Here is a 27,924-nt window from a genome sequence, read left to right as displayed (position 1 = left end):
GAGTTTTATGAAAACTGTATGCAATCTGAACTAAGAACAAAATTCTTAAGCATTGACCTAAGAATAAAACTATGTCAAAAGTAAGATGAAACTATTATATTCACAGAATTTGGGAAAACCTTCAGTCTGGCTGTGTGAAGACAGCCTTGCCATCCCTAATGACCCATGATATTCACCTAATAAATCTTAAGAAACCTAGTGAAATAAAAATATATGTTATAATATATACATACATGAAACTACCAGGTAAGACTAACATAGTCAGTCTGAATACAGGGATCCAGCATTTTATTCCTTCTTAGACAACATCTTCCTGTTTGGGAAAAATTATTGTTGGTTTTAGATTTACAATGACATTTTGGTTTTTCCATGCATATACCCTCCAGGGATTTTTAGTTTTAAAAATATTTCATTGTTTCTCCAACATGTTTCAACTTGTTAAATATTTCTCAGCCTTTCTCCTGGGCATGTATGTCAACACCAGTTCATTTTCCAATCCAGGATACACACGAGTTCTTGTGTTCCATGAGCCTTTAGCCTGGGTGCAATACACCAAGGGCGAAGCTTTGTAACAGGTGATGTTGACTTTCACTAGAGTGGAGAACCAGCACAACCTCAGGTTGGATGCCCTTAATTTCCTCACTAAGAACATGTCCTGGAGAAACCAGTAGAGTTTTTCAATAGGAAAAAAAATCTTTAAAAGAATTTCTACCATTTTTAATGCTTCCTTTTCAGAAATACTTCTCCTACAAACTTGTGCTCATAGCTTATGTATCTGATATACAGCGAAAGTGAAACCAACAGAGTAAACACATACTTGACCTGAGGTATCAACCCATGTATCTCCCATGGATTATTAGTTTTCAAAAATAAGAACACACTGAGGTGCACTCAACATTGACCTACGCTGAAGAGACATTGACAGTCCTTTCCAACTTTAACGTCACCTCAGGATATACCTGAGAACATCAATGAGAGCCCAACTGAACTGGGAAATGCTAAAATCAGTGGAATAAAATTCTCAATAGGAGAATTTACTATTATTGCCCAGGACAGACTTGAGCTGGATTACAAACAAACAAATAAAATAACTTCTAATGTTGGACCAGAAAAACTGAATCAACCTGAAGGTTTTTGTTTTTTGTTTTTGTTTTCTTTGTGTTAATCTTGTAACCTTTTGGTTAGGATTTTTGATTTGACAGAAATAAGTTTAGTCTGGAAGTAGGTAATTTTCTCATGAAATCAGTGAGTGATATTTGTCCATAGACATGAAAGCCCACCAAAAATGTTATTCCTACTATATACTTGGAGATAGGAAAATCACATAGAAGTGTTAATATCCAAAAGGTATTTTCCTGTACTAGTTCCCAAGGTCTCAATATTTTGTTTTACTTCTCAATAAAATGTATGGAAAATATGGTCAGGATGAAATTCAACAGAAAAAGAAAAATCTATCACTTATAGTGGTAGGATATGTATGTTTTTAAAAAGGTTAGTGACTATAATTTCCTTAATGAGGGTGAAAGTGTCAAATTTGAGAGAACAATTATGATAACTCATTCAAGTTTTCAAAAAGATTTTTCTAATGGTTTCCAAACAGTCTGTGGAAAACTCACCCTTTGCAGATTATATATCTGAGAAAAATTGAGGTGTACCATATAATCCTAAAGTAATATATCAGTTACTTTTATAAAAGTCTCTCTGTCACCAAGAAAAATGATCTTTGGGATAACAGAAAAAGGGACAAAGTGAATATAAGGAACTCCAAAGCTGAAATCACTTGGAATTCTCCAGAAATTCAATTTTGTCTTACACTGTTCAGTTTTGAGTTAAAAGAAGCCTTGACTTGAATCATTTGCACTTGTTTTTATGAAAAAGAAAAAGCACCATGTTTCATTTAGGTGTTTCTCTCCCTTCTCCATTCTCCTCTGTTGAATTGGTAATAAATTTTTCTAATATGGCAATAAATTACAATTGATAAGCCCCTCATGGGCTGTGTGTCTTCTGCATTCTAGCCCATCAGGGAGCAAATTTGCAAGGCAGGCCTATTTTTTCTTTAACACTCCACTCTTTAGCATCTAGTTTAGAAAGAAGGAAGTTATAGAAGTTGGGTGGGGGTGGGAGGAAGCATCAGTAATCTCACTTCTCAGGTTTAATAATTTGAAACTATGACTCATCAGAGAATGATGATTGATACTTTGCTAATCAGCACATAGTTGAGTTTATCTATGAATTACTAAGAATAGCAGCCAAAGAAATGAAGAGCCACTTGGCAGAGACAAATATATTGTGACCAGAAGAGATTACTTGGAAATTCATGCAACCCTAACTTCTTTTGTGCTCAGAGAATATTTCAAGTTTGTAGAAATGAAAAACAGTAGAAGTCTTCTCGGGGGAGGATCCAAATCTTGACTTTTAAATTTGGTGGCCAAAATGAAGGCCTCTTTTTTTTTTTTTTTTTCATCTCACATCTAGATTATTAGTTAGAACTTTAAAAATGCCAGCTTTCCTAATAGTTCTTAAAAAAAAATCAGGCATTTCCTATCCTCTTCAGGTGTCTTATATTTAAGTTCAGGGTTGCTAGAGACTTTGATCGTCAGTCCTGCTAAACAAGGTAATGTCATCATTGAATCCTGGGGTTGAACATTCTGTGTTCTCTAGTAGGACATACTTGTCTTCACTACCATTCAGAGAGAGGACTTCTTTCTGAGTAGTGGATGTCAGGTCACTCCAGGTAATGTCAGTGTGCTTAAAAGCGTTTAGAAGGAAGATGCCATTGATAATGGTAAAGAACCCACTCAGCGTCCCAATGATATCTCTAGCTTTCATGCCATACCATTCTTGGAATAAGATGGCGGAGCAAGTTACTACCATGGACGTGAAGAATACATAATAAATGGGAGTCACAAGAGATGTATTAAAGGTGTCCAGGGCCTTGTTGAGATAGTTAATCTGTGTCGTCACTGAGAGCACAAGTACAGCCAGCAAAACAAAGACCAGGGGATGCTTGTAAACTGGCTTCCATTCCAATAGTTCCTTAATGGCAATTCCCAGGCCCTTGACAGAAGACACTGAAAACGCTCCAATCAATGAACAGATTGAAATGTAGATCAATATATTGGTCTGTCCCTTCTTGGGAGCCACGATCAAAATCAGCACCAATGAGATCACAGTTACGATCACAGCAAAGGAAATAAATCCTGTTTGGAAGAGAAAAGAATTAGACTTCAGAAAATGCTAGTAGCATTCTATCTTTTGCAAAATCATGTTAGCCATGGGTTTAGGAGGGCAGGTGTTTCTGAAAGAGAAGTGAGATTAACTTAAAATAACAGAAACAAAACAGCATTTTACTGCATGGCTCTGGGCATTTTACAATGGACCTTCACAAACATATCATTTGAATTGCACAGATAACACTATGAGGTATGGCAGGTATCGTCTGATAGACTTTTTATTTTCAGAGGGAGAAAGTGGCCAAAGTTGGGGTTAGAGTATATGCCTCTTGCCCCTCCTATTCCCATCTCCTTTCGCTGTGTAGAGAGCAAATCTGGACCAGTACATTGTGTCACCTTTACCAAAGACTTGTAATACAGTCAAATCTCACTGTATCACCCAACCCACAAGGACGCTTGAAGGGAGCCTTTTACAGTATTATTACAAATTCATTTGATGAGGAGAGAAAGTGGAACAGAATCTGAGTGTTTCTTTTGGTTGAATCACAGACCTGGGTCTCTCAATTTCATTTCCATTTCATGCAAAGAAGTGACTTCCTCTTCTTGTGGGGCATGGATAACCATCACGGTTGACCCCAATATACTTAATATGCAGCCTATTTTCCCATGAATGTTCAAGTGCTCATTTAAAAAGTAGGAAGACAAGATTGCACTGTTGGGAGAAGAAAAAAAGTCACTCTCATTCAGTTAACATTGGATTCCGTAGCAGCTCACAAGTCCCACTGTAGTACCCACCCCTCTATCCCAGTTGCCAATCAACTGAGCTGTATACACTACAGGACACTGAAACACCTGATTAGTTTTAAGACTCAGAAATGGTCAATCAAATCTGCTTGCTTTTATATCAAAAGGGTTTTAACAGACATTCTGAACCGTGGCATCTTTCCAAGAGAGGTAAGTCCCACCCAATTAATTTTATTTTCCCATCTTCTCCCACAAAGCCAAACAAAATGGAGGATCTTTTATATCTTACTGGCAAGATTCATTGAGATTATGTGTGCTCATGGAAGCTTCAAGAAAGATCCATGTCTAAAGAAGAATCACCAGCTCAGGGCTGATATGTAGCAAGCACACACAAGTATAACCACATGGGTTGTCAAAATACTGAAGTATTTCCTTACCAGCTGCTACTGCCCTGATACTTTCACTTACTCAACAGTCCCCACTACTTTGGTTGCCATGGCCTCAGGAAGTTCTGTTGGTACCATCATGGACACCAGACTATGCCATCCTGCTGTTCCACAAAATACGTCTGCTGGGGCTTCAGCACTCCGGCCTCCTTCTCTTGATGCCCTGGCACTCCCACATGGGAGTACCATTATGATCTGTACCAAGATGCACCTGAGACTGTGGTCCAGCACCTGGCACCTTCTTAGAGTCAGTGAGGACAGCAGCCTTAGCCAAAACATTGCTACTACTAAGAGTTATGGTCCCATGCGTAGACAGTGTTCTAGAGTTCTATGTGTACTGACTCATTTACTTCTCTCAACAGTCCTACAAAGAACGTGAAAAGAAGTGGGTTGGCCTAGTTATAGGTTTTCCACCCAAGGTGGATACTGAATGGAGATAAAATACAATAAATAATAGAGTTGCTTAGCTATAAAATTTCCTGCATCCACTGAACACGATCATTTGGGATCATAGTAATGACTGCTCAGAAAAATGAGATCTCCTGTTCTACAAACATGAAAATTATTCCCGTTTCCATTACCAAAAGAAACTAAAAGTTCTCCAAACACAACTCTCTGGCAAACAAGGGAAGACTTGAAGTGAGAGTTGTCCTTTAACCCAAACACTATGCTTTTAAAAGTCCTCCACCATGACCAATGACCACCATGGTCATTAACCACTATGACAACACAAAGGACTGAACGGACTGTGGCAATGTGTTTAGGTGAGAGAGAGAGAAAAACAAAAACAAAAACAACTGCAAGTCTTCTTTGAATAAACACAAACGTAACACAGGATTACTTTATGTTAGCAGGAAACCAGGCCCACCCTCATAGGTTTTCTAAATAACACCACAATTTATTCCCACGCTCATGCGCTTTCCTGTGTCTTCTCACATGAGTTGTATGATAATTTAAGATATGTTTAACGATGTATTTCTTGTGGTTTATATTCATCATGGTACTGACATCTCTACAGAAGCCAAGCTCAGGGACACCTGGGTGGCTCAGTTGGTTAAGCGTCTGCCTTTGGCTCTGGTCATGATCCTGGGGTCCTGGGACTGAGTCTCGCATCAGGCTCCCTGTTTAACAGGGAACCTGCTTCTCCTTCTCCCTCTGCCTGCCGCTCCCCCTGCTTGTGCTCTCTCTCTCTCTGACAAATAAATCAATAAAATCTTTAAAAAAAAAAAGAAATACTGTTTTTCTGAAAATAAATAAATTGAAAAAATTAAAAAAAAAAAAAGAAGAAGCCAAGTTCATTTCTCACATACCTTATGAGAACACTCAGAGCACCCAGCGGGGTGACCAAGGTGGCAGGTGCAAAAGCGTAGGCTGCAAAATTTGCCGCTTCGCCAGCTCCCACTGGAAATCAAGCCACAGGGGTGATGTGAGAGACGGACGGACTTATTCGCCAGAAGAGAAAAAGCAATAATGCATGCAAAGTGGTAGGTAGACTTCCATCCCAGAGATACTGACAGATCTAGCTAAAAGGAACAATTTGATGTTTTCCTATGGAGGGTGGGGAAGGATAGGTCTTAAGGGATGCAGATACACTGTAATTACCTGGTGATATGAACTCAATCCATGCAAAACCTGAGGTCAGATGATTACACACTTTAAATGACTTCCAGTAGAGATTTTAGTTATGTCACTAACAAAAACATAGTTGGTCAGTTGGTCATTTTGACAAAATCTAATGAGAGGTAGTTTTGGCCTAAGCAAAGAATTATTCTAGGCGCTCAAGCATGCTTACTGTTAAGCACATTAACAAAAACCCTGTGGCAAATTAGAATGCTCTGCGGAGGTCTACTGAGCTGGCAGAAGATAGCCAGAAATGCCTACCACAGGCCCAAGGAGCTAGGCATCTCTGAATTGTAGATGGCCCAAAAACACCTTGACAATATCTTAGAAGCTCGAGGAGATCCGAAGGGCTTTACAATCACAGGGATGGGCTCCTGCCATCTTTCTCTTATCTGAGAAACTCTACACTTCTAGTGAGATGACCTCTAGAGTCAGGGAAACTCCCTCTAAGGACAGGTTCTTGTCTGAGGGCCAAATTATTCTTATGGGTTACAACTGAACAGTTGCCCACAGAATGTAGTATTTCATGAGGGCAAATCACGTCAAGAAAACACTTACAATGTAGAGAGAGCTTCTGGAACAGATAAAAGACACCAGAATACTTTCCTTTTCCCCTCTGGTTGCTATGCTCCCAGCCTTCCCTTCTCTCCCAGCCAAATCTTCAGGATTACTCAGGTTTAGGGAAATATTGTAACACAGATAGAAACTTCCAGAACAGAGCAACTGGGAGACTGCTCTTCTAAGAAGAGCCATGGCAGTTTTCTTCAAATATGAAGCTTTCTTGAACACTTGATAATATTTATATTTTTATCTCTATAGACAGCTTTCCAGGAAAACATCAATTTCATGATTGAAGTGCTGTATGTTTGTCACTAGATAAAAATCTCTAATGTTGTAGACTTCTGCTTTTTTCTCTTCGATACTAGCATGAACTTTGTACCTGATGAGAATAAAACTGTAAATGTAGCCACATAACCTTCTCCTTATATCTTCATCCTATTGTGCAGGCAGAGGGTGGGAGACACAAAAAGGAGAGAGAGAAAAGGAGAAAAAAATCATCCAAAGTATCTATCTGGAATCTTCTCAGTTCAGTCCCTGTCAATTTTTATTCCGATGAAGTAAAGAATCAGAAAACACCTTAACAACTACAAAAGGGCTATCTATACACGTTTACATTTAAATAATTCTTATTTATCATCTTTGGAGATTCTAATATTAGAGAAAGTTCTAATATTGTAGAAAGTTCTTTCCCAATTCTTTGGCAGAAGAGGATCACACAAGTCTGATGTGTGTCACGTAGTATGGGAAAATAAATGGAAGTCTGCAGGCTTCTTGCTGCAGAGGGAGGTGGTCGGCAGGCAGTGGGAAATGACAGTTTATGAGGTCCCACCTTTGATAGTTTTAGGTTGGGACTCAAGAATCTTTGGAGGATTTAGGGGAGGAGAGAAATCTACAGAAGTGCCATGAGAGATAATACTGCCTTCTCTGCACATCACATGAGCATCTATACTGTGCTTTCCATCCAATAGTCTCAGTGTCCTCAGGGCAAGTCTGGGAGAAGGGCAGTGTCCACAAGCTTCAGCTTCTCTCCACTTGTTCAGTGCTAAGCAGCCAGAGGGGACTTAAGTCTACCCACATTTTGGTCCTGACCAGTAAAATAAACCCATTCCTCAGAAAACATGCAGCTAGGACAGTCACAGGTTCCAATTAGAAGCAGGGAAATGTGGGAAGAAGGCATTTTCCTCAGTTGCTCCAGGGAATAAGATATAACCTAAGGAAAAGTTTGTGATTAAAATATAATATTTCAAATGTTACCTTCCCTGCCCTTGCATTCCAGGACAGTATTGAGAACATGGAGGTGGAGGGAGAGAAGAGAATAATTAATTCTAAGAACCTAGAACTTATTTTACATATAAGACAATATATGATACCCACACGAAAATTTCTAGACTCGAATGCCATCCTTACCAGGAAGATAAAGTAATCAATGTTGAACAATTCCGTGTAATTTATTGATCATGTTACAAGCAAACACTCTTCTGAGCAGTAAAGGACTTACTTGACAGTAATCCGGCCCACCAGAGCCATTCCTTGAGGTAAGAATGTCCACCTTGCCCTAGGAGCATAATAAAAATTAAAATTAAGTTCTTAACTGGAGGAAGAAGGTTTCAAGAGCTGACTACGAGGAGAGGTAATGGGATACGGTTGGAAAAGGCAAGACTCAAGGGTCAAGCCCAGGCAAACAGCCTTGAGCAATGGAATGCAGAAAAGGGCCCTTGGGAGACCACCTCAAGATACCCACGGGCCCTACCTGACTACTGGGCTACTTACGACTAAGCACAGTTAACCAAAAAAGGGAGAATTCCATACATTCCCATATCTCCTTATCTTCCCCCTATAAAAGCAGCCCCCACCCACTACCTCGTCTCAGACAGCCTCTCCTCTGCGGTTCTGCCCACCACTCCCTTCCTTGAGGTGTAGTCAATCAACTTCTGTCTCCTTTGTTCTGCCTCAGGTGAATTTTTCATCTCCCACACCAGTGGCTTCCACCCTATCGCTGCCCCACATTTGGGACCCCCCAAATGTGGGGGTCCCCACCCATTGAGAGACACACCATTGATACCCCACCTTAAGGCCAACTCAGGATAGCTAGTTTTCAGCTTATTTACTTGGTCATTTTTTAAAAAAAGATTTTATTTATTTATTTGGCAGACAGAGATCACAAGTAGACAGAGAGGCAGGCAGAGAGAGAGAGAGAGAGGAGCAGGGTCCCCGCTGAGCAGAGAGCCCAATGCGGGCCTGGATTCCAGGACCCCAGGATCATGACCTGAGCTGAAGGCAGAGGCTTTAGCCCACTGAGCCACCCAGGTGCCCCAACTTGGTCATTTTTTTAAAGATCCTGGACAGCTTTCGATTACATCACTTTTGATTTCTGTAGTTTTTTCATTTGCAAGAAAATTTTGTTTAATCATTAGGTTTACTGTATGGATGCCCGCCAGAGGTGTGGACACAGAATATTCTAAATCCTAAATTCTTTGTTTCAGCTACAGTTAAAATTGAAGACAGAAAACCATACGCTGTAAATTCTCTCAGTACCTAATGAGGACCTTAAGGGGAAGAAGGTGGTTGACAGAAGAGCTTTTGAGATTTTGGATAGTCAGTCAGAGGGTAACAAACATTAGTCTCATTACTCTCTATCTTGGCATCAGAAAATTGAGTTTCTAGTCTACTGGAAAGGATAAAAAGCTTTCCTGAGGTATTCTCTTTTTTTTTTTTTTGTCTTGCTCCTTTTATTACACACTCAGTGAACCATCCTTAGTATGAAATTAATGGTTAGATTTATAAATGTAAGACAACATGAGAAAATCTAGGGGGGGAGGAATCCTTATTTCAGTCTGAGACTAGAAAGATCAGCTCCAGTTAGTAATTTAAGTATTTTTTTCTTACAAACACCAATAACAGAGAAGCTTGATAATTTAACACTTAATTGGCAATTACGGCTCTAGAATGTCCTTAATTTCTTTAAAGAACATTTTATTTTATTTTATTTTTTATTTTTTTTTTTTTAAAGATTTATTTATTTATTTGACAGACAGAGATCACAAGTAGGCAGAGAGGCAGACAGAGAGAGAGGAGGAAGCAGGCTCCCCACTGAGCAGAGAGCCCTATGTGGGGCTCGATCCCAGGACCCTGGGATCATGACCTGAGCTGAAAGCAGAGGCTTTAACCCACTGAGCCACCCAGGCGCCCCTTTAAAGAACATTTTAAAGCCAAAGCCCTAATGTGACACACAGAAAAAGCGTAGTACAAATGATCAAATTTCAGATCTGGCTTTTGCTAGATAGAGCCTAAGAATGAAGAAACATTTTCCCCTTTCCAGATAATAATTTAAAATATAAATAATTGTATTATTATTATTTCCTGAGGTATTCTAACGGTATTCTTTTATTTACTGTAATCTGTGACCTAAAGTCACAGGTACGTTTGCTATAGAAAATGGAATTTTCTCACCAATTTTAATATACTTAATCCTATGTATTTGACCTCTCTGATTTTGTTATGATTAAATGAAACAGGGTGTATTAGCTGTGAAGATTATCTTGCCAAGTAGTTGATTTGGGATTTTCTTCTTACAATGCACATGATTAAATTGGAATATTACAAAACAATTTCATAATGTCTTTTAAAATTTAATATACCATAAATACTTCCTCATGTCCTTAATTAGTGGTTGAATATTATTTCAAAATCTGGCATATCATTATTTACTTAACCGGCGTGCAGCTATACACATACACATACTGAGTTTCTACTTTTATTCTCATTATATAAAACCCTTAAATAAATATCCTGGAGTATAAAACATAAATATAAATAAATATAATAAAATATATAAATATATATAAATATAAAATAAATATAATAAAAATATAAATAAATATAAATAAAAATAAATAATATGTAACTATAGGTGGCATCCTTGTTCACTTAAGATACATTTCCAGAAATGGAATTATTAGGTTTTAAGCCATTGACATTTTTAAGCTTTACGGAATTGCTCTTAGGAAAGTTTGTACCCATTGATACTGCCTCCAGCAATGTTTGGGAGGGCTATTAATTTTCCTAAGTCCCCTACCAATGTAGGGCCTTTTATTTTTATTTATTTATTTATTTATTTATTTATTTATTTGACAGAGAGAGATCACAAGTAGGCAGAGAGGCAGGCAGAGAGAGAGAGGAGGAAGCAGGCTCCCCAGTGAGCAGAGAGCCCGATGTGGGACTCGATCCCAGGACCCTGAGATCATGACCTGAGCCGAAGGCAGCGGCTTAACCCACTGAGCCACCCAGGCGCCCCAATGTAGGGCCTTTTAAAGAAAATACAAAACCTTGTTAAGATGGTAGGCAACAGGGGCACCTGTGTGGCTCGGCTGGTTAAGCATCCAAGCATCTGACTCTTAATTTCTGCTACGGTCATGATCTTGGAGTCATGATCAGCTCTGTGCTGGACGTGACACTTATTTCAGATTCTCTCTCTCTCTCCCCCTCTGTTCCTGTCCTTCCCTCCACCACCCACCAAAAAAAAAAAAAAAAAAAAAAAAGAGAGAGAGAGAGAGAGAGAAAGATAAGATAGATAGTAGACAACAACCCAGGCACTCCTTGTTATATGATGGTATCTCTTTTGGTACTAGTGATATAACATTTACTTATATATGTTTATTGGACACTTGCATTTCTTATTTTGTGAGTTTCTTGTTTATGTATCTGCCTATTTTATCTTAAGCTACTAATCTTCTTCTTATCAACTATGGTCATTCTTTATATATTGTGGATCTTAATATCCTTTGTCTGTCATATATTTTGGAAATACTCCTTCCACCCCTGGCCCCTATGTCATTTGGTTTTTAGTTTTAGTTAAGGTGTCGCTGTGTAGGATTCTTTCTTTTCTTTTCTTTTCCTTTCTTTCTTTCTTTTTCTTTTTTAAAAATCAATCCAGATAGTCTCTTCCTTTATACAGAATAGATTCTTCCCTTTATCTACATTCTTAGAAAGACCTTTTATGTTTCTTGAGAAAATCATTTCATTTTAAATTCCTGAATGGTATGAGGTAGAACTCTTACATTTTTTCCTAATTTTTGCCAATTGTCTTAACACTTTTGATTGAACAATCTATCCTTTCCCCCAGAGGATTGAAATGCCACTTTTATTTATTTTATTTTATTACTTTTTTAAAGATTTTATTTTTTTGACAGAGAAAGAGAGAGAGAGCACAAGCAGGGGGAGAAGCAGAGGGAGAAGCAGGCTTCCCGAGGAGCAGGGCGCCCCAATGAGTGGCTCCATCCCAGGACTCCGAGATCATGACCTGAGCAGAAAGCTTAACCAGCTGAGCCCCCGGGTGCCCCTGTGCCCATACTTCTTAAGCTACATTTTAAGAAATCCTCTCTTAATTGGGGTGCCTGGGTGGCTCAGTGGGTTAAAGCCTCTGCCTTCGGCTCAGGTCATGATTTCAGGGTCCTGGGATCGAGCCCTACATGGGGTTCTTTGCTTAGCAGGGAACCTGCTTCCTCTCCTCTCTGCCTGCCTCTCTGCCTACTTGTGATCCCTATCTGTCAAATAAATAAATAAATAAATCTTAAAAAAAAAAAAAGAAATCATCTCTTAATTAATCTTGGATGTTTTCTGTCTCAATGCACACAAAGCTTTTTAAAAATGAACACTGTAAGGACTTGTTTGCACGGATGCTTAGATGTTCCAGTATCTAATATGGCCACAGTAGTCTTGATAACCAAAGTCATTGCTCCCCCCATCTTTAGGAACCTGTGCTGAAACAACAATATCCAACAGATGTCAAGTTGCAGTGTGTGAATGAACATTCTGTTTTGTTTCACACCTGAATGCTATGCATCTATTTTGGATTGTATATTGTGTTTGTGTATTTATGCTTTAACTCATAGTAACTTCTCATAGAATTGATTTGCCTTGAACACAAATTGTAAATAAAAAGAAATGTCTGAAAGAGAAAAACAAAACAAAACAAAACAAAACACAGAAATGTAGACATGTTACATATTCAGCTGGCCAAAAAAACCCCCCCAAAAAAAACAAAAGAAGGAAAAGGGACATAAAGAAACTTTGGGAGGTAATAGATAATGTTTATTGTCTTGGTTATGGTGGTGGTATCACAGGTATATTCATATGTCCAAACTCATCAAATTGTATATACTAAATATGTGAAGAGTTTGTATCTCCACTACCTATCAATAAAATGACAAAAAAGAGAAAAAATGAATGGAGATTATGGCTAATGAAGGGTAGTTAAGCTGTTACTCAGCATGTAAAGCATCACTATAAATAGCAACTTAATTCTATGGCTATGCATTTATTGATTTAACAAATATTTATTGGGTCCCAAACACTATCCTAGGGAAGGTTCCTACTCTTGTGGGTCTGCTACCAATAAATGAGTAAATAAGCAATAAACCTACAATGACAGATTGTTTCAGGTACCATGAAGGACACCCTTCGTGCCATGATAGACAGTAATGGAGGTGGGGGTGGGGGACACCTCCCCAGAAAGGAAGGCCAGCCAAGGTGATGATCCTCAAGCTGAAGTCTGAAGGATGAGTCAGCCAGAAGGCAGGCCAGGGAGAAGAGCATTCCAGGTGAAGGGAAAAGGCGTTGAAGGGACAAAGAACTTGGTCTGTTCCAGGAAGCAGACCGAAGTAGGTGACAGGGAGAGAGGCAGAAGATACAGGTAGAGAGGTAGCAAGGACCATCCTACGCAGGAGGTCAGAGACTGGGGAAGGGTACTGGGTTTTATTCTGAGTGCAAAGAAAAGCCACTGACATGTCTTAAGCAGGGAAGCTACATGTACATCTGAACTTGAACACTGAAATTGCACACAAAAGCTCTGATAGGAGGACTCAACCTCTGGGAACAAGACCTTCAGTTTCACCCTCAAGGGGACACAACCTGGTTCAACCCTGGAAATTGTAGGGGGAGATCTGCTAAGAACAGAGACAGGGGCTAAGACAGAGGCAGTAAAATATCACTACTGTAGCACTACGGTCTTCGAACAGGATTATTTCTGCAGCTGCTGCAGAAACTTGAACGGCTAGTTGCCTCTGATTCTCACCAGCTCTGGTAACGCCCTTCTTGGCCAGTTGCAAGAGGCCCTTCTTTTTCAGTATGAAGCTGGAGCCGATAAAAATACTGGAACTGACCGCCAGCACCAGACCCACGTACAGACTGTATTTGTTTTCAACTTTTGCAGAACTGCTGAAGGCGCTTATGCTGGCATTCAGGTCCCTGTAGAGGCCAGGAAAAGCCAGAGGCTGCGACACGTTTGTGATCTCACACCAGGCCTGGGAGGAGTTTGGGCACAGCAGAGACAGCACATAGCCTGAAAGAAAGGACAGAAGGAAATGTCAACAAACACCAAAGGGAGATACATGAATAATTACTGCTTTTCTCCAAGGAAGAGAAACCCAAGTGGATGGTCCTGAGAGTGTTTTTTTTTTTTTTTAACTGTATGGAAGAACTTTCCCAGTGGGAGGGCCACACACCTGTTCATTTACAAATGAGAGCTGTCCCCTAAAGTCTGATTTTCTCTTATAAACTGGAGACTTCAGCAATACTTGCTGGCCCTTTGTTGCAGCAAAATACCACCTGGGAGAGTAGCAAGAGAAGAGAGTAGCTGTTGGCACGCGGGAGGTGCTCACCCTTCATCATGGCCCCCTAGACCACCTCCCCGCTCTACCTGATTAGCATGGCTCCGGGAAAGCAGTGGTGGTGATGCCTGAGTGTGGGGACAGACACAGCAATTCATCTGTCCGCATCTTATAGGCAATTTAGCTAACCCGCTGGGCGGGGTGATGGGGCATTTCCGAAAATTGTTTAAAAGTGGGTTTAGTTTTGTGTACCACTTTCCCTGCAAAGAATGATTTTTCAGGTCTACTCATCTACCTTCTCCTAAATAAAATCTAGTAAAAAAAAAAAAATGAATTAAACACCAGTATGCTTTTCTTAGAAAAGGACTCAAACAAACATGTACATCTACTGAACCAGACCCATTATTTTAAAGGTCTTAGAATTTTCAAGCTAAACACTACAACACAAAATGAACCCACTGTAGACAATATAAGGAACTTTTATATCTGTGCTCCACTTGAAAAGCTAGCTGCCGGCAAGGGGATACCGTGACAAGATTTTCTGACCCTTTTCTCAACTTTTCTTTTCCTTTTATTTTTTTAAAAATTTTACTTTATTGAAATTCATTTAACTAACATAGAAATGTATTATTAGTTTCAGAGGTAGAGTTCAGTGATTCATCAGCTGCATATATCACGTGCCCTCCTTAATGTCCATCACCCAGTTACCCCACCCCCCACCCACCGCCCCTCCAGTAACCCTCAGTTTGTTCCCTAGAGTTAAGAGTCTCTTTATGGTTTGTCTCCCTCTCTGATTTTGTCTGACTTTATTTTTCCCTCCCTTCCCCTGAGATCCTTTGTTTTGTTTCTTAACTGCCACGTATGAGTCAAATCATATAATTGTCTTTCTCTGTTTGACTTATTTCACTTAGCGTAATACCCTCTAGTTCTAACCACGTTGTTGCAAATGGTGAGATTTCCTTTTCTTTTGGATGGCTCAGTAAAATTCCATTGTGAATTTCTTTACCCATTTCTTTATCCATTCATCTGTTGATGGACATTTGGGGTTCTTCTGATAGTTTAGCTATTGGGGACATTGCTGCTATAAACATCTGGGTTTATATTTATATCCTTTGGATAAATACCCAAGTAAGCTAAGTATGTGTGCAATTGCTGGTCATAGGGCAGCTCTATTTTCAACTTTTTGAGGAACCTCCATACTGTTTTCCAGAGTGGCTGCACCAGCTTGCATTCCCACCAACAGTGTAAGAGGGCTCCCCTTTCTCCACATCCTCACCAACATCTGTTGTTTCCTGACTTGTTAATTTTAGCTATTCTGATGGGTGTGCAGTGGTATCATGTTGTGGTTTTGATTTGTATTTCCCTGTTGCCAAATGATGTGGGGCGTTTTTTCATGCTTCTGCTGGCCATCTGTATGTCTCCTTTGGAGAAATTTCTGTTTATGTATTCTGCCCATTTCTTGATTGGATTATTTGTTTTTTGGGTATTGCGTCTGATAAAGTCTTTATAGACCTTGGGTACTCTGTATATCATCTGATAAGACATTTGCAAATACCTTTTCCCATTCTTGTAGGTTATCATTTGGTTTTATCAACTGTTTCCTTCGCTGTGCAAAAGCTTTTTAGCTTGATGAAGTCTCAATAGTTCGTTTCCTTTTATTTTATTTATTGTATTTAAAGATTTATTTATTTATTTTACAGAGAGAAAGAGAGAACAGGAGGGGCAGAGGAAGAGGGAGAAAGAATCTCAAGCAGACTCTGTGCTAAGTAAGGGTGGAGACCAATGCAGGGCTCAGTCTCACCACCCTGACATCATGACCTGAGCCAAAACCAATTGTTGGCTGCTCAACTGACTGTGCCACCCAGGTGCCCCATTATTTCATTTTAATTCAAGTACAGTTAACATACAATGTTACATTAGTTTCATTTTTTTCTTTTTTTTAAATTTCATTTTTTTCTTTAAAGAAGTGTATTTCCCCCTTCTGATTTATTCTAAACAAAAAGGGCAAAGAAAAATGAATCAACTACAATTTTAGAATTCAATGAAAAAATTAGTTTTACATCTCAAAAATCTTAAGAAGTCCTATGAACAACAAAGGACAGTTTGACCAAATGATATCTTCGGAACAAAACTCTGGTAACTGGATCTATGCTTCCATGCATAACATTATGTGGTTATCTGAATTTCCCACTTACAAAGTTAAGAAACAAGCAAACAACAACAACAACAACAACAAACACAAAAAAAAACCCAAAATAAAACCCAAAAACAAAACAAAAAAACAAAGTTAAGAAACAATGATAAAGTTCAGGTCCCTGAAAAGGTAAAATAATTGCATTGAAACTTTTCGTGATTATTATTTCACCTATTTCCATAAGTTGAAAATGAATCAACTTTGTTTTAAAGAAACAGAATAAATTCTAAGTCAAAACTTCTAAATATTCCAAGGAGAATTATGTGACTTCAGGAATATTCTGTAACATTGAGGAATTTTCAGGCAGGTTGTTTTAAGAATTGCTCATTTTCTTTTTTAAAGATCTCCCTTTTAAAAAAATTTTTAAAAATAATTTTAAAAGAGTTTATTTATTTGACAGAGAGATCACAAGTAGGCAGAGAGGCAGGCAGAGAGAGAGGGGGAAGCAGGCTCCCCATCAAGCAGAGAACCCAATGTGGGGCTCGATCCCACTGAGCTACCCAGGCGCCCAGAATTGCTCATTTTCAAACAAGCCAACCCTTAGCAATCTTGTTTCAGTCACTGTTCATCTCATTTAAAACTCCAAGAATGGAAAGTGATTTTCGCAGTAAGAATTTCCATTACACTAATTCCTGAGAAAATATCTGACTGGACTTTCCAGTGAATTCCAAGGCGGCATTAGTGTTACTTACTATGTAATTAACATAACCACTCCAAAACTTCATCTCTGAAAACAGAGTAGGCAGGTCTCATTCCAGTGAAACAATATTCCTTCTAAGCTGTTGGCATAGCAAAATGTTTCCAGCATTTTAGGGGGTGTGGGAGCAGAGGGTTATAAGCAAAAGCAAATAATCTTTGTTGCATTTTGTAAGTTCTCATTGTGAGCAGTAGCTTTTAATGCTGTAAATTTTATGGCAGGAAAAATAATAAAACTCCTGTCTAGCTTCTGACCTTAGACCTTAAATTGTTTTATGTTGGGTGCCTGTTGCGGAGAGGGCCTACAGCAGATGTGACTGAACGAGGGAGTCAGGGAGTGAAGGGTGAGTTGTGGGGGCAGGGGGCAGAGGACACGGAGGGGGGTGAGGAGGGTGGAGTGCTGAGGCAGGAGACAGGCGAAGTAGAATGTGTGGGTAGGGAGTCTGTAGTATTTCAGAGGAATCTAGAGCTATCTCAGTTGGCTTCTTGAGATTCTAGTAAGCAAAGTAATCATCCAGGGAGTTTAAACTTTGTTCAACATAGAGAAGATCAATTACATTCATTATGTTTTATTTTAATAGACACTATAATAGCCCTCCAAAGTGACGGTCCTAATTTATACTCCCGCCAGCAGGGAGCATGTATTATTTCTTTGGTATTATTATTTTTTCTAAACATTGTGTAATTAATATTTAGAAAATATGTATCGGTTATAAAGAAAAATTCAATACACACCAATGCGTCAACCACCTAATTTAAGGAATAAACATTGCCTTTCCGAAGAGACAACTCTCCTGACTTACTGTGTAAGATCACCTTTTTTGGGGGGGAAAAAAAAAGATTTCCCTTATATGACTGTATATTTAAATAATAAATTGTTTAGTTTTGCTTCTGCATCTTATAAAATGTAAATCATACAGTATGTATTCTTTGGGGACTTGCTTGTTTTGAGATTTGTTAGTGTTGACGCCTGCCTGTGGCTGTAGGACTTGGTTTTGCCCAGTCCTACACAATTCCACTGCATGTTTACCTCCCAATTAATTTTTCTGTTTTATAGTTGGTGGACATTTGAGTCATGTACAATGTTTTTATTCTCGCAAATAGTACTGCTAAAGTTCTTAATTATGTTGAAATATATGTAATTCATGATATTTGACAATTTTGACCCCATAAAAATAGCAGTTCTGTATGGTTGAACTTAATATGTATCTTTCATGCACAAGTGTGAAAGTCACTTACCCACACACACAAACTAAAGATTTCAAAGCAAATTTAAATTTTCTATGTATTGTGTGCCTTTCCTCACCTTGTGCTCTGTTTCTATCTCTAGTCATGGCCAAGTTCAATATTTACTCTTGGTTTCAGTTTCCTCATCTCTAAAATAAGGGAATTTTACTCAGTGATTCTGAAGATGCCTTTTGTAATTTTGTGATTTGATCATACACGATCTTTGTTCCCAGAGTCATTTACTTATAATCCCAGTGGCTCATAAACGTTGTTGCTACACCAGCTTTAAGCTCCTGGGCACTTGTAATCGAAAGACGTTTCAAAGAAACTGATGCCAAGATATTAAGTGACTGGCCAAAGCCATGTAATTGCCAGAATTACAGCCAAGGAGTAACCCAATTCCCAGGCCAGTATTCTTTTTATTTCAGAAATGTAAAAACGTCAAGTACAAGTAAATGCAGCTAAAAGTTATTATTAATGTTTACACAAAGCTGAAATGCTTTGAATAATTTTTCAAGTACAATTTGCCTATAGATAGAGAATAATACTTTAAATTATTCAGTTAATTATATACAATAGCAAAGCTGTTTCCTAAGGAGTCAATGATAACATAAAACTGAATTTTAGGGTGCCTGGGTGGCTCAGTGGGTTAAGCCGCTGCCTTCGGCTCAGGTCATGATCTCAGGGTCCTGGGATTGAGTCCTGCATCGGGCTCTCTGCTCAGCAGGAAGCCTGCTTCCCTCTCTCTCTCTCTCTGCCTGCCTCTCTGTCTACTTGTGATCTCTCTGTCAAATAAATGGATAAAATCTTTAAAAAAAAAACAACTGAATTTTAGGGGCACCTGGGTGGCTCAGTGGGTTGGGGCCTCTGCCTTCTGCTCGGGTCATGATCCCAGGGTTCTGGGGTCAAGCCCTGCATCGGGCTCCCTGCTCAGCAGGAGACCTGCTTTCCCCTCTCTCTTTCTGCCTGCCTCTCTGCCTACTTGTGATCTCTGTATGTCAAATAAATAAATAAATGAATCTTAAAAAAAAAAAAAAAAAAAAACCAAACTGAATTTTAAATCACTACCAGGTATTTCCAGTTTGAGGAAATCATTATCTCACCATGTTAGTTTGGCTTATTATTCAGCAAATAGTTAGTCCCTTACCCCTCCTGATGTGGGCAGAATATTTTTCTTCTGATGTCAGGCTGCAGGTGAGCTGGTGGCCAGTGGGAGAGCAGCAGGGGGAATATGAGGACAGGCTTCAAATGCACCTACGCACTTAGGTTTACTCTCTCCCACCTGGTCAGGAATAGAGTTTCCCTAAGCAGCTGTGGCCTCTTCAGCCTGAGCCCCAGAATGGAAACACACACAGGGAGCAGAGCCAAGCTCTTCCCACCTGAAGGAGACAAACCCAGGTGGCCATGGGGCCTGAGGCAGAGACACCCAGGTGAACCCAGGCTAGATCAATCAACCATCAGCTGACCCTCAGAGGCAGAGGCAAGAATACATTATTGTTTTCAGCCACTGAGTTTTAGGCTGTGTATTACGTAGCAATAGCTGACCGATACACCTGCCCATTTCTGTTATCATAGAAAAAAATATGAATGAATTTCTTTATGTCCCCTGCAATGTACTCTCTAAATATCAGCCAGTGTGAATTAGATTCCGTCACTCCCCTGCTTAACTTCCCTCAGCTCTCCCCGTGAGCGTTCACTGCAATGACAATAAAACCTCAACTCCTCATCCTGAACTCCTTAAGTTTTACATGTTCTGAAGCTTGTTCACCTCTGACATCATATTGTGTGTGTGTCTCTCTCTCACTCATTCCCTGAAATCAAACTAGTGAGTTGTTTCACTCGCTGACTCCACAAAAGTATCTACTGTCTGGCTGGCATTTTCTAGAAGCTGGGGATACAATGGTAAATAAAGTAGAACTCCTGCCCTCGTGTCTATTCTAGTGAGGGGCAAAAATAAATAAATAAACAAGTAAATTAATAACTACATAATATGTTGAGTGCCTTGGAAAGCAGGGAAGTATCAAAAAGGAATTTTTTTTCTTTAATTAAGTGGACAAACCTCTCTGCTATGTGTAAATGCAAAAGCCCTGTGGCAGGAATGTACTTCAGGCTGGCTGGGGTGGTGGAAGAGAGACAGCCCGAGATGAGGTCCGGATATAGCAGGGGTAAGATCAGGGGAAATGAGTCTTTAGATTAGTAGGCCCAATCTTGTCATTTCTCCCTCTAAAATTCTACAATGGCTTCCTTTCTCATTTAGGAAAAATCTGAAATCTCCACCACAGTCTACAAGAGCCTCCAGAATCCTGCCTCCAGTTTTCTCTCTAACCATATTCTCTACAATTGTTTTGCTTTTTGGTTTTCTTTCTTTTTCCTTCCTCTTTTCTTTCTTTCTTTTCTTCCTTTCTTTCTTTCTCTCTCTTTCTTTCTTTCTTTTTCTCTTTCATCCTCTTTCATAGGCTAAATTCCTGGTCACCTCAAAGCTTTGTTACTTGCTAATTAGCCTTGGTAGTTGCAAGCAGAGCTAACTCCTCTTCATTGAGTCTCACTTCAAAATGTCACTTTCTGTGCTCGCTTCGGCAGCACATATACTAAAATGTCACTTTCTGGGGAGCCTGGGTGGCTCAGTTGGTTAAGCATCTGACTGCTGATTTGGGCTCAGGTCATGATCTCAGGATCGTGAGACTGAGCCCCCCATCTGTTCCGTGCTGAGTGTGGAGTCTGCTTGACATTCTCTCTCTCTCCCTCTCTCTCTGCCCCTCCCACCTCTCATGCACACTCCCCCCGCCCAAATAAATAAATAAATCTTTAAAATGTCTCTTCCTTAGAAAGGTCTTCTCTGCCCTTGCACTCTAAAGAGTCTTCTCAGAAGTTCCTGGGTGGCTCAGATGGTTAAGAGTCTACCTTCAGCTCAGGTCATGATCCCAGGGTCCTGGGAACAAGCCCCAGGGACTCAGTGAGCAGGGAGCCCGCTTCTCCCTCTCCCTCTGCCACTCCCCTTGCTCATGGTCTCTCTCCCTTGCTTTCTCACACACACTCTCTCTCTCTCTCTCTCAAATAAATGAATAAATGAAATCTTTAAAGAAAAACAAAGTGGGGCACCTGGGTGGCTCAGTGGTTTAAAGCTTCTGCCTTCAGCTCAGGTCATGATCCCAGGGTCCTGGGATCGAGCCCCACATCAGAAACTCTGCTCAGCGGGGAGCCTGCTTCCCTTCCTCTCTCTCTGCCTGCCTCTCTGTCTACTTGTGATCTCTGTCTGTCAAATAAATAAATAAAATCTTTAAAAAAAAAAGAATAACAAAGGAACTTCTCAGTCTCTTTCCATCATATAACCATATCATCCTTATTTAATGTTGCTGATGAAACCAACCCCTTCTCACAGCTTTGTTATGACTATACAACAACATCGTACATTCATATATCTATTTCTTCTGTTTGCTCAACAAACTAGCTGTTGAAAACCTATCATGCAAGGCACTGCATTAGGTATTCATTTATTCAAGACTTTGCAAATTCTTACTGGGCATTTCCTGAGTACCAGGCCCTGTTCTAAGTATGGGTAAGACAGTGACCAACAGGGGGCTGCTGGGTGGCTCAGTGGGTTAAAGCCTCTGCCTTCGGCTCAGGTCATGATCCCAGGGTCCTGGATCGAGCCCCACACTGGGCTCTCCACTCAGCAGCGAACCTGCTTCCTCCTCTCTCTCTGCCTGCCTCTCTGCCTACTTGTGATCTCCATCAAATAAATAAATAAATTCTTAAAAAAAAAAAAGTGACCAACAGGACAGGTGAACAGGTCTTTGTTCTCATGGAGCTGACAATTTAAGTGAGAGAACTATCAAACAGGAACAGGGGAGCAGAATAGGGATTAGAAATAATTTAGAGAAAATTTGGCACAGAATAAGAATGAGAAATCATTGTGAGTAAGTATGGAAATCAAATCATAGTAATAGATTTACAAATAAACTCCATTAAGGCTGGGTAAGAAGATCATTATTTCAATTAACCAAAGTAAAATTGAGAAGACATTACCAATCAAAAAAAAAAAAATTAAGGGGTGCCTGTGTGGCTCAGTCAGTTAAGCAACCAACTCTTGATTTTGACTCAGGCCAGGATCTCAGGGTCCTGGTATCAAGCCCTACGTCAGCTTTCACACTCACAGGGAATATGTTTGAGGATTCTCTCTCTCCCTCTCCCTTTGCCCCTCCCCCTACTCACTCTCTCTCTCTCTCTCTCTCTCTGTGCACCCTCTCTCTTTCTCTCTCTCACTCTCAAACTAATAAATAAATCTTTAAAAAAATTAAGCAAGATCTAACCACTATCAGCATGTTTAGAAGCCAAGGACTCTAGGACTACTGACCACTAGATTTCCTAAATAAACTTCTGCTCTTTTCACACTTTACAACATGTACATCACTAAAGTTACTAAACTGTTAAAGATAAAATAGGTAAGAACTTATCAGACTCCCAATCAATACCCCCCAAAACAAATAATCCAATTAAAAAACAGGAAGAAGACATGAACAGACCTTTCTTCAAAGAGGACATACAGATCAGGAAGCCACACATGAAAAGATGTTCATTATCACTTACCATCAAGGAAACATAAATCAAAACTACAAGGAGATGATGCACTTGTCAGAATGGCTAAAATTAACAACAGTTGCTGGCAAGGATGTGGAGAAAGGGGAACCCTCTTGCATTGCTAGTGGGAATGCAAACTGGTGCAGCCATTGTGGAATACACTACGGAGGTTCCTCAAAATATTAAAAATAGAACTACCTTATAAGCCAGAATATAAAAATACCCCTACGTCTATAGCAGCATTATTTACAATAGCCTAATTATGGAAGTAACCCAAGTACCCATCAACTGATGAATGGATAAGGAAGATGTGGCATATATATATATACAATGGGCTATTATTCAGCGGTAAGAGAGAATGAAATCTTGCCATTTGCAATGACATGGATGGTTCTAGAAGAGTATAATGCTAAGCAAAGTCAGTCAGTTACAGAAAGACAAATACCATATGATTTTACTCATATGTAGAATTAGGAAACAAAACAAACAAACAAGAGAGGAAAAAAAGAGAAAGAGTGATAAATTAAGAAACAGACTCTTGGGGCGCCTGGGTGGCTCAATAGGTTAAGCATGTGTCTTCAGCTCAGGTCATGATCTCAGGGTCCTGGGATGGAGACTCTTGTGTGGGGCTTCTCGCTCGGCAGGGGGTCTGTTTCTCCCTCTCCTTTCCATCCCTGCTCATGCTTTCTCACTCTCTCAAATAAATTTTTAAAATCTTAAAAAAAAAAAAAAAGAAGAAGAAACAGACTCTTAACTATAGAGAACAAACCATGTTCTCTAACCTTCAGTTAGAGATGGTTACCAGAAGGGGGCGTGGCATGGCTGACATAGGGGATGGGGATTAGGAGCACTGGGTGATATATGGAAGTGTTGAATCACTATATTGTATACCTGAAGCTGGTATTACATTGTATGTTAACTAACTGGAATTAAAATAAAAACTTAAAAAATAAAAGCAATTATGTGTTAAATATTAGACTAAACTATTTTTTACATATTTTCTTTTTTAAAAAGATTATTTATTTATTTATTTGACAGAGACCCAAAGAGAGGGAACACAAGCAGGGGGAGTGGGAGGGAGAGAACCAGGCTTCCTCCTAGCAGGGAGCCCAAAGCCGGGCTTGATCCCAGGATCCTGGGACCTTGACCTGAGCCAAAGGCAGACACTTAACTGACTAAGCCACCCAGGCACTCCAGCGTATTGTTTTCTGAATAACCTTTAGTGGAGAATTTTAACTAGCTTTGAGTACTTTTGAATTTTAGCATTTAGGACATCTATAGAAAGATGGAAAATCAACCTGCAAAAATCTGGAGGACATTTTTCTTTAGTGCAGTAAGAAAAGCAGCTATGCATTACACAAAAAATGAAGTTTTTCCTGATAATGAAAGTTGTGTTCACTTGGTGGAATTCTGAGAAATGTTTCAGACATAGGTGTTCTTAAAAGTAAAAATCTCAGAATCATTAAAATGAGTAGTACTGCATCCAAGAAAGCCAGCAAAGGGGTATGGGCACCTATAGAAAAACAAAGGCCCAAATAATTTTGTGCCTAGTTTGATCACTAATTAGGAAACATTATTCGATGTTCAATTATACAATTCTTTGGGCCTTGGTTTCTAATCTGCAAAAAGGAAAAAATGACTACCCAATAAAACACAGAATTTAATGATGTATGAACATAAACTGATACATTTTTATGAGAACCTGTTTTGAAAATTTAAGATTATATACACGAATACAGGACATACCCTAATCAGTACAAGAGAGATACAGATGATGTTTCTTCCTTTCAACATCATGCCAGATAAATCAGTCCCAAAACCCACCTATGTCATTTTCCGTTCCGCTAGCTGGCTGCTCCCTGGAAAAGTGGTTCACATGCTCAAAGAAAGCTTTGAAAACCACTGGATCCCTCTCCATCTTCAGCTTATTCTCTTTGCTGCCAAATCAGGTCAGAATTCTCAAGCAGATCCACTGGGATATATGGTTTGTCTTTTTTTTTTTTTTAAGATTTTATTTATTTGTCAGGGATAGAGGGAGAGAGAGCGATGGAGCACAGGCAGACAGAGAGGCAGGCAGAAGCAGAGGGAGAAGCAGGCTCCCTGCCGAGCAAGGAACCCGATGCGGGACTCGATCCCAGGACGCTGTGATCATGACCTGAGCCGAAGGCAGCCGCTTAACCAACTGAGCCACCCAGGCGTCCCTGGTTTGTCTTCTTTACAGCCTAGTTTTTCTGTCCTTTGTTCCCCTCACAACCCCACATAGTCCTGGGGACAGAGTCTTCGTGCAGTTGGGTATATCTCTTACACTGTATTTTCATGGTGTCATATTTGCAAATTAAGAAGCCTCTATTGGCTCTTGGACTCCAATTGAGATCTGTGGAATATGTGACATAGTATCAAACACCTAAAAGAAAAACGCCCTCCGTGTGTGTTTATTTATTTATTTATTTATTTTTAGAAAATTTTGAGTTTGGGGTGCCTGGGTGGCTCAGTCAATTAAGCGTCTGCCTTTGGCTCAGGTCATGATCATAGGGTCCTGGGATAGAGCCCTGCAGCAGCCTTCTGGCTCAGTAGGGAGTCTGCTCTTCCCTCTCCCTTAGCCCCTCCCCCTGCTCACCCGTGCACTCTCTCTCTCTCTCAAATTAATAAATAAAACCTTAGAAAAAAGAAACATGAAAATTTAGAATTGGAAGTCTTTTTGAAGCATCTATGGTTTTAAGGTAAAAAACGAAGTATGAGGTTAACTTTTCCTTTATGGAAGTCCATCTGGAATGCTCTATCCTTAGATCTCATGATGAACTTCTTGTCATCTGGATCTCAGCTCAAACAGAACTTTCTCTAAGGGACCTTCCCTGAGTCCCCAATCTAAACATCCTCAACTTTCTCAATATATTATCCACGATACTTACCACTCTTGTAATGTCCTTTTTTATTCATTTGTTTGTTGCGTATTATCTGCCTTCTACATAGTAAGCTACATGGGAGGCTTACTAGAGTCTGGGACCAGACTGTTCTGCAAATTAATCTATAGCAGCACCCATGTCAGAGCCTGATACATGGACTCTTGTTATTTGGATGAATGTATGAATGAAAATTGAGCTGTTACTCCATGTCAAGCTCTGAGCCGTGTGCTTCATATGTAATCGGACAACTGTAAACTGTACACATTATTCCTAGTTTAGGATGAAGACTCAAGGACGTTCAGGTATAGTTGAGAAGACAAATGCCAAAGCCTAATCTCTTCCCACTATTGATAAGGATTCGGATTTCTCTCAAGTCTTTCCCACATAATTAATTATAATTAATCACAGGAATTAAGCACTGAGCTTGAATACATCTTGTTGGAACTAAATGCATGAGTAAAGCAGGAAAAACATCTAAGTTCAAATAAGCAAGTGCAATTCACAAACCCTCCTTACTTACAGATCCCTTGGGTAAATAAGGGTGGATATACTATTAACAGTCTGACTTACTGGCTTAGGAATTATTTAGACAAAGATCATGCAATCTATCTAGGAAATAATTTCAGATCCAGCTACTCTAGTCACAACTTCCAAAACTTCATCTTTGGAGTAATTTGTGAGTTTTTCAGGCATTTTCTCATTGTGTTCCTTCTCTCTCTTGCTAGCATAGTTTTGACTCGTTCACTGACACTCCCTCCAACTCCCCCAGGCCTCCCTTTTTAAAATGTGAACTCTCTGCATCAAAGAATAATTTGGACCACATCTTCCTTATCCATTCGTCCATTGATGGGCATCTTGGTTCTCTCCACAATTTGGCAACTGTGGCCTTTGCTGCTATAAACATTGGGGTACAGATGGTCCTTCTTTTCACTACATCTGTATCTTTGGGGTAAATACCCCGTAGTGCAATTGCAGGGTCATAGAAAATAAGTAATAATAAGAAGAATAAGAATAAGAATAAGAATAAGAATAAGAATAAGAATAAGAATAAGAATAATTTGGAGGAGACAAGAGGAGAGGAAACCTCAAGTTGTTAGCGAATTTGGAAAAGCATTCTTGCCACGCCCCTCACTCGTCCCTCTTCTTGTCCTTAGCAGGTAAATTAGAAATCAGCCTTCGCCTTCACACGTTGAAAACTGTCATTTCAGCTGAGACACACCCTTCCCGTCAGGGGCACGCTCCCAGTATTTCGTCCTACTTCGATCCTGCTCACACGGGCCTTCTGCACTGTGTGTGACTTTAGAAAGCCAGGCAGCGATCAAACACCTGGCAAAGGGCAAGCGGCCTGGCCCGGCGATTCTTCAGGATTCGCCTGGGGGCCGAAACCCCAGCCTGGCGGACAGTGACAAACCTACCAGTGACTGCGCCCAGTTCCCCGCCTCCTCTCCCGTTGGGCTCTCGCCTGAAGTAGCCAAGAAGTGACTGCACGGCGAGTCAGACGCGAGGCCAGCAGGGTTGGGAACGTTTTCATCTCGAAGACAGAGGAGAGACGTGGGCGGCCCGGGAGGGTCCAGCGCCCTCCCCGCGAGGCCCAGCGCGCCTGGGTTCGCGCAGTGTCTGACCCTCGAGGAGCCCACGCAGGGCGCAACACCGACTCCCGCCCCGTCCCGAGGCACGCCCCTCTGCCCACCGGGTGACTTCGACCGCGGACTCCGGGAGCGAGTCTGAGTCAGAGGAAGCGCCTTTCTCAGACGAGACGCAGGAGTCTTCCCCCCAGCACCCCGATTTTCCCCGTCGCGACGCCCAGGACGCTGCAATTTACATGGGACTGCCTCCTGCACCAGAGGGGGAGCCCCGTCTGTCTATCTCGTCCGGCTCTGGCTTCCCCAGAGCCTGGCATACGGCGCGTACCAGTACACATCTACTGACTGGCCGAGAGCCTGAATGAGTAAACCAAGTACCCGGGACCGCCCACCCGGTCTCATCACCACCCCGGGGCCAGGTCCCTCGGCTGGGGACAGACACTCACCTTTTTGGCAGGGCTCTTCAGGCGGCAGCCTCACCTGTCCCCCCATGGCCCCCCAGTCGGGGCTTCTCCCAGCAGGCTCTCCCTCCTCCTCCTCCACCCAAGCTACTCCTCCTCCCCCGGGACCCGCGATGGGGCGGAGCTGTAGG

At 40.5% G+C, this 27,924-nt stretch overlaps 1 protein-coding gene across 1 annotated transcript; it reads right to left on the bottom strand.

The window, feature by feature from the left end:
- Positions 1-1,396: 1,396 nt before the first annotated feature.
- Positions 1,397-27,924, bottom strand: NIPAL1 (NIPA like domain containing 1). Its single transcript, XM_032334238.1, has 6 exons — positions 27,779-27,924; positions 13,617-13,883; positions 8,043-8,099; positions 5,674-5,764; positions 3,725-3,885; positions 1,397-3,200 (listed from the first exon to the last, which is right to left on the bottom strand). Exons 1-6 carry the CDS (start codon positions 27,822-27,824, stop codon positions 2,581-2,583), a joined length of 1,242 nt encoding a protein of 413 aa, XP_032190129.1. The 5' UTR covers positions 27,825-27,924; the 3' UTR covers positions 1,397-2,580.

Source organism: Mustela erminea, chromosome 2 (assembly GCF_009829155.1).
Source record: "Mustela erminea isolate mMusErm1 chromosome 2, mMusErm1.Pri, whole genome shotgun sequence".
NCBI lineage: Eukaryota > Metazoa > Chordata > Mammalia > Carnivora > Mustelidae > Mustela > Mustela erminea.
The sequence above is the reverse complement of the archived record's forward strand: the minus strand, read 5'-3'. Positions and strand labels throughout refer to the sequence as shown.

Bases quoted from the DNA above. Each gene is read 5' to 3' on its own strand.
- NIPAL1 (XM_032334238.1), bottom strand. From the start codon at position 27,824: ATGGGGGGACAGGTGAGGCTGCCGCCTGAAGAGCCCTGCCAAAAAG. The intron at 5,765-8,042 runs GTAAGTCCTTTA...CTTGATTTCCAG, and splicing joins GTGGGCCGGATTACTGTCAA to TGGGAGCTGGCGAAGCGGCA. The intron at 3,201-3,724 runs GTCTGTGATTCA...TCTTCCAAACAG, and splicing joins AATGAAATTGAGAGACCCAG to GATTTATTTCCTTTGCTGTG.